The following is a 15,000-nucleotide window of genomic DNA, read 5'->3' as shown; positions in this document are numbered from 1 at the left end:
CTCAAGTACATTTTTGCAGATCTCTGCATTTTATTATTTGTTCTTGCTTTTCTCTGCAAGATAGGAAAGAAATTTGTTCCAGGGAATTTAACACGTAACTGTAGATCTTGACGTATTTTTATAACTGAGCTTATACAGCCTAGGAAAGGATCATTTCTTGGATGGGTGTCCATTAGTGAATGCCATTCTCCATTTGAACAGAAACTCCTAAAAAACCACATCCTAATACTCAGTATTTATAACATTTCACTAAATAATCTGCCATGTAGTCGGAATGGCCGTTATCTTTAATGGTGGTCGAGAGAGAGAGGAGAGAGAGAGAGAGAAAGGAACGTCCGCTTATTTTCAGGGAAATTTTTGGAGGTTTTAATTCGAAGAATTGCCATGCTCTCGGCTGCCCCTTCCTCCTCCTCCTCCTCCTCCCTCCTTCCCTCCTCCTCCTCCTCCTCCTCCTCCTCCTCCTTCTTTTTTCCTCCTTTCCTTCCCTCCTCTTCCGAAGAAAGTGAATAAGAAGGAACCGGTATTTAAAGGGTCATTGAAGTTGTTGGGATTCTTGAACTGACCAAGGCACAAAGGCGATCGTCTTTCCAGCTCGCATGGAAAAGGAAAAAGGGGCTTGTTAAGGAAAAGCATTCGCTTCCCCTCGTCCTTTTTGGACCGCGCATGGACATTCTTTCACTCTTTTTTATTATTATTGTTGTTGTTGTTGTTGTTGTTGTTGTTGTTGTTGTTGTTAAGAAATTCACAATCTCGTGAAGAACAATCCGTATCATAAAAATCCACAATTATATCTTAAAGTATATTACTATGTAAAGAAACATAAACTTTCGAACACCTGACTTTACATTTTAACTTCGGTGTTCGAAAGTCTGTGATTTTTCACATAGTAATATACTCTAATTTACATTTGTGGATTTTTATGACACATTATTATTTTCTTATTTCTTTTTATTTTTATTTTTTTAGGTTTATTTATTTATTTTTTTTTTTTTTTTTTTTTTTTGTCTATCATAGTCCTCTAATTCGACTGGGTTGTATTTATGGTGTGAGGTTCCGGATTGCATCCTGCCTCCTTAGGAGTCCATCACTTTTCTTACCATTATTATTATTATTATTATTATTATTATTATTATTATTATTATTATTATTATTATTATTATTATTATTATTGATGGAGGACTATGAGGAAGAACCAGATGAGGACAGATAAGACCCTTTGACTGCGTATTAAATCTTGCTGTATTGTCACCAATATAATCAGGATCTGACAGAAGGCTTTTAGTGAATATATAAATAAAGGTTGTTCTGTGAAGTCTTAGGATATTTGTGTTTTAAGTGCACGTAATCTTATAGAATAAAATAGAATTAAAAAACGTGGTTTTTTAAATGGTGCATTATACCGAGACCGTCGAAAGATAGGTCTATATTCGTGTGTCCTCGATAATACTTGTTTTCTTACTAAAGCCCATTCGTTTCAGTAACTTTTCCCCCCACACGTCAGTCCAGCGCTTTCCGCTTTGTCCTCTCCTCCTCTTTCATTCCACTTCTCAGATTTATGATCCTTTCACCAACCAATAATCCACGGTTCTTCGTACACGTCCAGACCATCTCGGAAGAGTCTGACCCGTCCTTTAACTTTATCTGTAAATCTTTCTGTCACTTGTACATATCTCAGCTCTTCTCACCATTGAAGTTCTTCTTAATATACATGTATGCGTATATATCTACATACTACATACATACATATATATATATATATATATATATATATATATATATATTATATATATATATATATATAATATATGATGTAGATATATATATATATAGATATATATGTATATATATATATATATTTTATATATATATATATATATACATATATATATATATATATACATATATATATATATATATATATATGTATGTAGATATATATATATATATATATATATATATATATATATATATATATATATATATATATATATATATATATATATATATATATATATATATATATATATATATATATATATATATATATATATATATATATATATATATATATATATATATTATATATGAAGGAGATAGATAATGTTGTGTTCCTGTAAGCCGAGTTTCATTTACCCAGGAACCGACTTGTAGTAAATAATCAATGAGTGCAGCTATTAGCCCTTCGGAGAGAGAGAGAGAGAGAGACTGACTGACGGACTGACTGACTGAGTGAATCGAGAGCGACTGTCCTGTCGTATTAATTACATATAGAAAGGGAAAGAGAGAGAGAGTTCTTAAATGATAAAAAGGGTATGAGACTTCAACTGTGAGAGAAAGAGAGAGAAAGAGACAGACAGGACAGACAGACAGACAGACATACATACAGAGACAGAGAAAGACACCGACTCGTGGGGGCGACCCTCCTCCTCCCCTCGTATTAATTACAGAGAAAACAGTGGAGTCTCCGTCGACGGACGTTATGAATTTGACAGGTAAACAAATTACGATGTCGGAAACCCATTAAGACCCACATTAGCATTTTGCGCGCTGACCAATATTAATGATGCGGAGATCAAAGCGGTGTCTGTGTTTGCCCCCGGTTTTAAAACATTCCCTCCCTCAGGGGTGATCAATCTTCTCCTTGTGTGTGTGACTGTGTGTGTGTGTGTTTGTGTATCTTCCGAAGGATACCACCAGTGTAGGGGGGCGGATGCTGCTGGAAGCTGCTGCTTTCTGTCTGTCGCGGAGTCCAGTCGTTTCGAGATGGAGGTGGGGTCTCTCTCTCTCTCTCTCTCTCTCTCTCTCTCTCTCTCTCTCTCTCTCTACTTGTGTCTGCATGTGGAAGAGTTTAAAAGAAAGCGAGACAAAATCATTAGGACACCGTGAATGAACAGTAATGCCTGCTCCTAGAGATAAGTGAGCACACGATGTCTCCTCGGATGGGCTAACAAGTTTTTTAGACAGTCCTAATCCTTGTAACTCCTTGTAACACATTTTTTAGCAGTCGGTGTTCTTAAGACAGCTCTAGTCATTAATGTTTGCTCAGACAGAATGAGATTTTTTATTTAAATGAAAATTATGCAATTTGGTTTTTTTTTCTTTTGCGTCATTGTACTTTTCGCAGCCTTCTTCCACTGGTACCTTTAGAATACTCAACTATTTTGAATAAAATTACATATTTAACCAATCATCTCGTGGAATCACGTTTTTATAGATATCTTGTTCAAATATAGTGCTTTAGTGATTATCCTCGTTTTACGTCACCGAAAAAAATATCGCTATTTAAATCCTTACGTATCGTGAATTCTTGATGTTGTAATCTTGGTAATATTTCGTGGTTTTAATCTTGAATTTCGTGGCGAAATCTGCTGCTCTTTGTAAAACTGATAGAGAATTAGAATATGAAAGAATATTTACATTTTAGATTTAGATCGTGAAATCTGTGCTAAAGCCTTCACCTTTTTAAATATTTTATGCGAATTTTTGTTTTTTCGTTTACAACATAATTAATTCACGTGGATTTTGAAAGGTGAATTTTTTTTTTTTTTTTTTTTTTTTTTTAATGAAAGAATTGAGAGATGAAATCCGAATTTTTTCTGGGGATATAGTTCTGGAGCTTTTAGTGAAAACGAAGTTTTTTTTTGTTTTTTTTTTTTTGTAGGATTTTGTAGGATTTTTCATTGAATTTTTGAGGGAATGCGTCATCTTTGTGAGGTGTATATTTATCTTAACATTAATCCATTATCTGTCTCGCCTTCCTTCCCCAAGTTGAGAAAAGTTGTATGTATGTGTGTATATATATTATATATGTATATATATATATATATATATATATATACATACATACATACATTATGTTATATATATATATATATATATATAGTATATATATATATACTACACACACATTACATGAATACTATGTATATATATATATATATATATATTATATAATATATGCATACTATGTATACATATATATATATATATATATATATAGTATACCCCATACATACCATATGTATATATATATATATACATACATATTACATATGTATATATATATATATATATATATATATATATATAATATACACACACAACACATTGCATGTACATATGTATATATATATATATATATATATATATACATATATATATATACCTTACATATGTATACATACATATATATATATATATATACATATATATATATTATATATATATATATACTAATTGTCCATACTGACAAATTTCTTTTCCCATATAACCGACCGAAGAATTATTTGAAATGACATATCGTTTTTCTAAATATTACTAGTATTCACCTGCACATAAGTTGCTCATGTTTATCCATCAGTAAATGTAGTGGACGCACCTGCCCCGTGTATCCTTATCTGGAGATATGATAAGAGAGAAACTATTGAATAAAAATTAAGATAATTTTCAAAAGAGAGGAAGAGAGTAGTAAGAGGGAAGGAGCAATTAGGTAGCGAACAAATCGGAAGAAAGAAAAGAAACATACGCTTGAAGAAAGAAAGTGATGAAGCATCGAAATTTAGAGTGAGATGAAGCGCTTCCTGACCATTTTTTTTTTTTTTTTTTTTTTATTTTTGGAAGAAAAGGTAAAAAAGAAAGTCAAAAGAAATTTGTGCTTGGAAGAAAGAAAGCGAGCAAGGAACGAAAGTCAGAGTGAAAGTGTGACGCGATAACTCTTAGAGGAATTACAAAACGAAGCCAAGAAAAGAAAGTAACGTTTAAAGGAAGAAAGCAGACAGCGAAAGTATAAAAAGAAAGTAAAAATAAAAAAGCAAGAAATGCTGAGAGAACGAAGGTTCAAAGCACAAACTCCGAGTGAAAGTATGGTATACAGACTCGCAAAGAGAGCGCAAATAAAAAAGCAAAAAAAAAGAAACCCATCTAAGAAAGAAAGCGCGCAAGGAACGAACGTCTGAGAGTGAAAGTGCGGTGTGTCCCGATGCGTTTTGACAGCTACATCCATTAAATCAGTTAGCGAAGATTTTCTTTGTATGCGAACGTGCAGTCGGACCGGCAGTGGACATTAAGAAGGATCCCCGCTATTCGGCCGCTGGCACGTCCGACTCGCTGGGGAAGGGGAGGGGGAGGGGATGGGGCGGGGTAAAACACCCCTCCCAACCCTACAATCCCACTCCCCCACACATTGTGTGAAACTCCAAGCTTTCTTATTTCCTATTATCATTTTCTTTTACTTTCTCTGTTCCTTCTTCCCTCTTTTTTTCCAAGAAGAGGGAGGGGAAGGGGAAGAAGGCAAAATCCCCCTACCCACCTTATCACCCTACCCAGGCGGGGGCACTCCCTCACTCTACGTGTGTTTGTATGTGTGGAACTCCTGATTTTCAGGCTATTGCTCCTAATTATTTTTCCTTCCTTTCTTCCTCTCCTTTCTTTTCCCAATGTTTAAGTATTTTTTGATCCCACATAATTTGTTTATATATATATATTATATATATATATATATATATATATATATATATATATATATATATATATATACATATATATATATGAGAGTCGTCTTTCAATTTTTATATTATAACAATTTATTTTCAATTGTCACATTGATATCCATCTTTTTAACTTGATTCATTTCTTCATTTACTTTTGCAACAACTGTTAAGAGGTTTAGAAGTTAAGGTGATTACACATTTTTGTAACATTAGTGGGTCCTAGTAAGTGGTTTCGCAAAGCCAGTGGGATTTCTGTTATATTTACTCATTCTCAGTATTTGCCAGAACGTTATTTCGTGAAATGAAGGTAATTATTTTTTCATTTGCATTCAGTAAATGATTATATTTTAAGTGGCCAAAGCTTTGCGCAGATTGTATGTCTCTCGTCGTTTATAACATGCAATAGTTTTGCCAAATGGACCTCTCGGCTTGAAATTCAATAGATGCTGTTTTGTTTAGTATTATTATTATCGAAAAAAGAAGCATTCGGCATCTTTACATTATTATTATTATTATTATTATTATTATTATTATTAATTATTATTATTATTATTATTATAGATGCGTTGTTTAGATTATTATACGAAAAAAGAAAGCATCGGCATCTTTACATTATTATTATTATTATTTATTATTATTATTATTATTATTATTATTATTTAAAGAAAATGTGTTCGACAGTTATATGTTATAATTATATAAGCATATATTATTGATAAGGGGAACCGAACAGATTCCAGAAAGCTATCCGTCTGTTTTAAAATTAAAATATATGTACATTTACATAACTGTGGATTTGCTTCTCATTATATTATTATATTATTTATTATTATTATTATTATTATTATTATTATTATTATTATTATTATCAAGATGTTAGTATGTCAGAGAAAAGTAATGTTACAAATTTTAATAGCACGCCTTCGAAAACGGGAGCTTCATTCACGATCTTAGACAACTTGTTATATATTTACGTTAAATAGCCACCTGCTTAATTGTCTATTTTCTTAAATATCCGCTTTGTTAAATATAGACGTTTAATATCCACTTTGTCAAATACCCACGTTTAATATACGCGCTTTTGTAGACAATTCTTTCATTGCTGACAGTTAGGCTTCCAATATTTGCCTGACAATGACGTAATCCACATAATGTTTATGTTGGCAGTCTGTTCCCTGTTTTCATTACAGTAACAGCGGATAATGTGCATTCTGCTATTCTTTTATTTCTCTAATTTTTTTTAACATTTTTCTGGCTGCAATTTTGACAAGCCTGCTGTTGCCAAAAATAACATGAGAATTTTATCAGATCAGACATATAATCTTTATATCGCCATCGCCAACCAGCTGTTTTCAAAAAATAGCATCAGTATTTTATCAAAACAAATCTTTATATCCCCGTCAGCAATACAAAATTCCCAGAAATAGGGAATCTCCCCATTTCTGGTACCACTGGTTATGTCCTTCGACCTGCCATGTCGCATTTAGTGATCCATCCCGAGGACTGACGCATGTTATCCAGGATTAACCTGGAACAGGGGATGATGTACAGTTGTCCATCTGTTGTAATCTGCAGTGTATTGGATATTTTCCTTTACTATTCAAGCCCATAGGATAATCCTTAATGATACAGAGAGATAAGACCTATTTAAACTGAGGGGATAAATTGACGTTTCATTGCAACTAAAATTCGCTAATTTGTTTTTTATTTAGTTAAATTACCACTTAATATGATATCCTCGAGGGGGGCATTATTCATAGTCTAGAAATAATAATAATAATAATAATAATAATAATAATAATAATAATAATAATAATAATCCGATTACTATAAGTTACCCAGAGTCATCGCCCAGTCTTCATACCAAACCAAAAAAAGTAGAAAGATATTTATGCATAACTTTTATTTAATTGGTTCTGAAGAATTAGGATATGTAAACTTGCAAATCATGGGGACGGCTTTATTTGAAATCTTAGATGGTTATTGCGTGTATTTTCAATTCTTATAGATTTTCAAGCATTTATTAGGAATTGAGAAATTGACGATTGAGTTAGGCACTTTATTCAAGAATCTCCGGTTAACCTGACCACCTCAAGTTACTCCTTTCAATCTACGATATTCGCCTTTTTGGCACATCTATCTATACATTTCTCATCTTTTCAACTGTCCACATTTCAAATCTGCTTTGCAGAGGCTCCATCTTGAATTTTTCAATCCCATTGCCTTTTTTCGTATTTCTGGATAAGTGTCACGATTGGCAACACTGATACAATTTTGTAATGAACGTTATAATTGTAAACAAATACGTGTAACATTGCACATGTAGATGTGATCGTAAATGTGTATTTTTAAACGCTTCTGAATTGCAAAAAGTATGACTTTGATTATTTTCTTCCTGCCACATTGATTTTGGAGAGAAAAATAGGTGCATAAGTAGAATACTGACAGATATCGATTTTCCTGCAGACTATCAAAACACTACGGACATTGCAATGACAATTTTAATTACTGTCACCCATAAGAATTCGTATTTATTCCTAGTTGAATATGTTTTCCGCAGAGCATTAACACTCTACGGCCTTCGCAATGAAAGTTTGAATTACTCTCGCCTCTGAGAATTCGTTGCCGGGTTATTTTAGTGTACGAGATGCATCAGCACGCGTGGTTTCATATCTTCGCACGTACCTGCACGCATCGTAATTACAAGGGTGATGCGTACGTGCCATGAGCTGAAATGGCGTTATTAATGACAGCATGCCTGGTGTATTATCTCTCCGCCGCCCCCCCCCCCCTTTTTTTTTATCTCGTGAATTCGGATAGCGGCGTGGCATAATGCGGCTGCCCCCCGTCCCCAGCCGTTCTCTTTCCCCCCCCTACCCCCACAACCCCGGCTGCCGCCGGCGCTCGTTTTAATTACAAAAATTCGTCAGTTAATGACGGGGAAATGTGAAATCGAAATGTGGATGCCAAAAAGAATTTCATTTAGTTGTGAAAGGCTGTAATTTAGTGTACAACCGGCGCATTCCAGCCCATGCAAATCGCTCTCATTGAATAAAAGACAAAAAAACTGTACTTGTGCGTGTTTTTTCTTTTTCTTTTCTTTTGTTTCTTTTTAATATAGGCTGCGCGTAGCCCTTTTTTCACTCCTTTTTTTTTGGTTGTGCCTGTGATAGTTTTTTTCAAGTCGGGTGTGGGAGCTTTGTCGATTATTTTGATATCAATTGCATTGTTTAAGAATGACTTAAAATTAATTTTTGCAATAATTCTATATTACGTCTGTTTCCATTGTCACTATTAATTTTGCTTTCACATTTATTGTTATAATATTGTTTGTACTTTGCAATCAAACAGAGTTATATTTGCTCTCTTCTGTGACTTTCAAAGTATAATTATGTTATGTAATAACAATAATGTTTCACTGTTATACATAGTGACCTTTTATTTCACGAATGAAAATCTGAATTGGTTGGTGGTTGAAACAACTCGAAGGGTATGTTTGAATTTGATATGTATGAGATATTGTACAATATATATAATATAATTATAATTTATATAATATATATTATATATATATATATATATATATATATTATAGTTTATATTATAAATATTATTAATATTATATATTATATATATATATATATATATATATATATACTATATATATATATATAATATATTATATTTTGTGTGTATGCACATATTTTTTGTATTTTATATACATAGTATATATTTTCACAATTTATTGTTAATGACCTAATTTCTATGCTTCATAGATGGTGTGTGTTTTAGTCCTATCACATTACTACGTTCTATTATATTTAGAGGTTTTATTTTGAAATATTCACATGAATTAATTAAGCTTCTATTTTTATAATTAAGCCAAAAAATATTCATGTTTGGTATGACATTATACTGTAATACTTCATTATTTAATGGCTAGTTTGCAGTAAACTATTTCTGGTTTTATTAGTGCTTCCAGTTAACATTTCATTTTCTTCATTTATTATATTTTTAATTATAAATATGCTTAATTATGAAGAGCATAATACGAATAAACATTTGATATATAGGTTTTGTAGGCTGGAGGATGGTGGTTGGGTTTTAACGCGTTTGTGTATTCAAACTCGGGTGTACATTAATTCAATATGACATACACACTCTGGGTATTTCTGTTTATGTAAGTTGTATGTGGAAATGAAACAATGCATTCGAGTCCATGTAGTGAATGCACACAAATTCAATAAGAAATTTTAAGAATTTGTTGAGTTGTCTTATCTCGTATGATCTTCATATATCTCCAAAACCCCATATATATTTTCCCATCCAAATATTCATTCGCGCTTCTTGATAACCTCTCTCTCTCTCTCTCTCTCTCTCTCTCTCTCTCTCTCTCTCTCTCTCTCTCTCTCTCATATGCGTGGGCCCCGTCCTGTTGCGACGCAAGTTTTAACAAGCATAAATCAATCCATTTGTATCCTCCCATCAAAAATTTTCACACTTCCATTTTCATCTCTCTCACTCTCTCTCTCTCTCTCTCTCTCTCTCTCCCCCAGGCGTGTGCCCCGTCCTGTGCAGCAATCACGGGACCTACGGAGGGGGCCTGTGTCACTGCGAGGTGGGCTGGAAGGGACGTGAGTGTGACGTGCCCGACGCTGATTGCGAGGTCCCCGACTGCGGGGGGCATGGCACTTGCGTCCGCGGTGCCTGTCAGTGCCAACCGGGATGGAAGGGAGACCACTGCCAGACAGGTAAGTTTGGTTGTGATTTTTGTTTCTTGGCTTTTATCGTTTTATCATTTTATTTATTTTATTTATTTATTTATTTATTTATTTATTTATTTTTTTTTTTTTTTTTTTTTTTTTATTTTATTTTATTTTATTTTCACTTGCCAAGGTATTTATTTAATGGTCGTACAGTTTTATGTGTATGTATGTATGTATGTGTGTGTATGTGTGTGTGCGTACTGTACGTTACATGTATGTATGTGTTACATATAAAGATCATTTTGTGTTCGTATAGGTTTTTATATGTAAAATGTGTTACTTTCTCTTTCAAGAACTGATGATCTATCGCTAAGGAATATTTTATGATGCAATACCCAAAACATTATTTATTTTAGGATATTGTTCTTTTTTATTCAAATTTTACGGTAGAGAAATATTGCATCATTCAGGAAGCTTTATCTCATTGCTAAGCAAACTGTTCTTCATGTTTATTATTTTCATCGAGTGATTAGTTTTGCTCAATAGTTTCAAAGAATATTATTTCCTAGGGGATCCAGAAGTAATATCCAGAATTAGTTCAGTTACTAAAAATTCTATAAAGTCCCTTAATGGGTTTACATTATATACCAAATTATACTTATTTAAAAACTACGAATAAGAAACAAATATATGAACGGTAATTCAGTAGCAAAGTAACAAAGTATTAGCACATATTTCTCCAAAAATAGCTCAGCACACGTATGAAGAACTATCTTGAGACGTATGTTTTTATTTTTTATTTTTTTCAAATTCCTTCCTGTAATTTTGAGCGAGGATGACAATTCCCTTCTCTTTTTTCATTTTTTTCCACTCCTCCAAACGACAAAAAGAGGCTCATCCGGGTAGCGGAAAATGATAAAAAAAAAAAAAAAAAATCTTTATTTTTAGAAGAACGAAGACCATGATGATGATGATGATGATGATGATGATGATGATGATGATGATGATGATGATGATGATGATGAAGAAGAGAAAGAAAAATAATAACAATTGACTACAGTTGTGACTTTTGAATACAGGAATTCGGTTTTGTTCTTGATCAGCCACCCGTGTGGCAAGTTCTCTGCTGACTGTCTTTGTTTGTGAGATAAGTAATACGCGAGGGAGTCAGTATAGGAGAGAGAGAGAGACTTTAGAGAGAGTAGAGAGAGAGAGAGAGAGAGAGAGAGAGAGAGAGAGAGAGAGAGAGAGGAGAGAGAGATTCCTCGTTAATCATGGCTCTCTTTTCCCCTTTTACGGAAGAAATTTTTTCTTGTCTTGTGTACGCTTGCTTATACCATGACATGGTTCACGACCCACGGTGAAAAAGCCGAGAGAGAGAGAGAGAGAGAGAGAGAGAGAGAGAGAGAGATTCTCGTTATCATGGCTCTCTTTTCACCTTATGGAAGTTTTTTTTTTTGTCTTGTGTACGCTTGCTTATACCGTGAGATGGTTCACGACCCATGGTGAAAAAGCTGAGAGAGAGAGAGAGAGAGAGAGAGAGAGAGAGAGAGAGAGAGAGAGAGAGAGAGAGAGAGAGAGATGTTCAGTTTAATAGTCAGTAGATCTCAGTGTAGAAACCGCTGAGTTCAGTTTTGGCGTCTGGTGAGTAGATGGATTTACCAAACCAGTGAAAAGGTGGTCTTTTTATTCTCAAATTATTTTTCAAACTTCGAATTTGACATTCTTTTATTTTGACATTTTTATTTCACTTTTACATGTTGAATGTGAAACCAAACATGGAAAAAGAATGCTATTTTTATTTTGAAATATTTTTTCAATATCAAATGTGACTTTTTTCTTATTTTGACATTTTCAAATATTTTTATGTTGAATGTGATTTTTATTTTGCTTTATTCTGTTTTCTTCATTTAAAGCCAACGGAGAAAGTAGAGGTGTGTTTAATAGATATATTTAGGTACCTTAGTAAGTTGATGCTTCAAGTTCTGTATTTCGTATGACCTTATGGAGTAACTTTAATGTAGATGGTTAACATAGGTCAGATGTTCAGGTATTATTACACATGTAAATCAGAGTAGTCTTCCAATTGGTAGAGCAACGTAGTGGACAACGTAAGCTAATGTAAATTATATTTGATATGTAAATGTAAGTTGAATTACATTCTAAAATAGTTTGCATTGTAACTTACAACGAAATATAATTTACATTTAAATTAAATTGTAGAAGTAATTCACATTCTTCATTACAATGTCAATGTAATGTATGTTCATTACAGTGTTAATGTAATGCACTAGTGTCAGTTACAATGCTAAAGTAATTCATATTTTAAGTTACATTGAATGGGAAATATTAATCTACATTATAATTACAATGTAAATGTAATACTCATTGTAAATTATATTGTAAATTACAATGTAAATTATATTGCAAATGTAAAATATAAATTACAGTTTAAAAGTTACAGTGTCAATGTAATTCACGTTTTAAATGCAAGGGTTCCTGTTACCTTTACAATAAATGTAACAACACCCTTTCTATATTTTCCTTAGCGAGAAAACCGTCGTGTTTGTTATCAGTTCACTCCAATCCCATTGACACTCAGTCTCGACAACCCCTTTCCTTAATCCATCCGTGCTTTCTGGTCTTTTCTCTCTCTCTCTCTCTCTCTCTCTCTCTCTCTCTCTCTCTCTCTCTCTCTTTTATCTTCAGTGGCGTTAACCTCTCTCGGGTCTTGGCGTCTAATATTGACCAAACCCTTGAGATCTCGCGTTTTGAGAGAGTCGTTCTCCTCTCTCTCTCTCTCTCTCTGTCTCTCTGTCTCTCTCTCTCTCTCACCTGGAAGGTTTATTTATCCGCGGGAACTGAAAATGTTTCCGAGAATGCCCGTATCGAGAGAGAGAGAGAGAGAGAGAGAGAGAGAGAGAGAGAGAGAGAGAGGGGTTGGAATGGAGCAGGATTTTTAGAGAAGGCTCAAGTGCAGAGCATGTCTTAAAATCGTAGGAGAAGGAGGAGGAGGAGGAGGAGCATCATCTTTGATGTGTGTGTCTGCCATCAGCAGTGGAGTTGCCGACACACCGTGCATTCTTTCTCTCTCTCTCTCTCTCTCTCTCTCTCTCTCTCTCTCTCTCTGAGAGATAGTCCTTTTATGATATACCTGTCCCACTCACTTCGACGCGATGAACAGTTGTGTTCAATGTCATATAAAGGAATCTATTTTTGTCGTTTTGCTTATATTTTTATTCTTTTAGATTCGCGATTCTGGCATTGTCACGTAGACTTAAACCTTCATAAATATCAACTTCAGTGTGCTATGAACTTATAAAAGTGAATGTGTAATAGAAAAAAAATTCTTATTGAAGTTCTCTGCTTGAGAAGAACAGCAAACTCTTCTTTTAGTCAAAGAATAACTAAAACAAAAATGTTAAAAAATAAGATTTTTTTTCCCCGATTCGGCAAGCAGTTCCGTTAACGTTCCGGTAAACGTTATGATCGTGTGTTTTCACACATCTCTGCAGGATAAACGTTTCCGTGCATAGAAATAGCAGCTTTATGTAAATTCGGACTTTTCCCCGAACCTTTTCCCCGTGTGTGGTAGTTTTGAAATTAGAGAGTATACGTCCGAGATGGGTTGTGCGATTAGCGTGAAGTTCAGTGCACCGTATAATTAATAATAATAATAATAATAATAATAATAATAATAATAATAATAATGTAATGATGATGATGATGATGGTAATGCTAATAAGTACTATTATTATTATTCATGAAAAATCTCATGACTCACTAGAATGGTGAAGAAATCCACAATGTTGTAAGTGTAAATATATTTTTTTGATATTGTTTACACTTTAGGTACACCATTGGGGATTTCTGCACCATTATTATTATTATTATTATTATTATTATTATATTATTATTATTATTATTATTATTATTATTATTCATGAAGTGTTTTTATTTTTTACTGAATTATTCTCCAAGCCATGAGCTTCCTAAGCAAACATCGACAAAAACAAGAAGGCACTCTCGCGTTAGATTACAAAATAATTATAGCAAAAAATAAATAAATAAATAGATAAATATTTGCCTGGGTAATTGCTCTCTCTTTGCATCTCTCCTCTTTTGTGCTGCCCGGCTGCCATTTAGGGCAGGTTATTTACCAAAGAGCAACTTTATGTTTTTTGTTGTTTTTGTTTGCTATCAGGGATATTAATGAAACATGGTTTCGACTCGTTCTGGCGTGGAGAAAATAGGCACGACTTTGTTTTTCAATTCTCGCCTGGAGCCGTTGTTGCATATTTCAAGTGTTTTCGTAAAGTCTTGGAGAACGAGACCTTTGTTTAGACTTTTTTATTTTCTGGTTCGGTACAAAACAGTTACAGTGCTTCTCAGTTTGGCTCTCGTTTTCATTACACAAAAGATTCCTTTGAAATAAGTGACGCTCGTTTTGTAATTGTACCTTAATTGTACCGTACGCGTTGGTGCGCATAAAATAGACTAATTTTGATTCTGATTACCTGAATTCAAACTAACTTCATGTTTTTAATGGTTCGAAAAACTTACATAGAATTGTTGAATGTTTGCTCTGTTGATTTAGGCGTAAAGTAAATATAGCAAAGTTACTTGTTAGTAGAAATAAAAACTGCAGATTGTTTCGTAGATGCGGTACGATTACTTCATCAAATATTTTATCTCTTTGTGCGAACCCTATCTATATCTAGATGCCATGATCTTGATTCTATATCGTCTTTGGGTGCTAGATGACAACCATAGCAGGTAGTCTTTGAAGATATATACATCCTAAT

The 15,000-nt window shown here is 33.4% G+C and overlaps 1 protein-coding gene across 1 annotated transcript in view; it reads left to right on the top strand.

Moving 5' to 3' along the window:
• LOC135196708 (teneurin-a-like) overlaps positions 1-15,000 on the top strand; it is a 238,849-nt gene that overhangs the window by 15,329 nt on the left and 208,520 nt on the right. Inside the window, exon 2 of the mRNA XM_064223541.1 lies at positions 10,046-10,240. Coding sequence (XP_064079611.1) covers positions 10,046-10,240 — 195 coding nt within the window. The remainder of the gene's footprint in view (positions 1-10,045; positions 10,241-15,000) is intronic.

Source organism: Macrobrachium nipponense, chromosome 18 (genome assembly GCF_015104395.2).
Source record: "Macrobrachium nipponense isolate FS-2020 chromosome 18, ASM1510439v2, whole genome shotgun sequence".
Taxonomy (NCBI): Eukaryota; Metazoa; Arthropoda; class Malacostraca; order Decapoda; family Palaemonidae; genus Macrobrachium; species Macrobrachium nipponense.
Note: the sequence above shows the minus strand (reverse complement) of the source record. Positions and strands in the feature narration are given on the sequence as shown.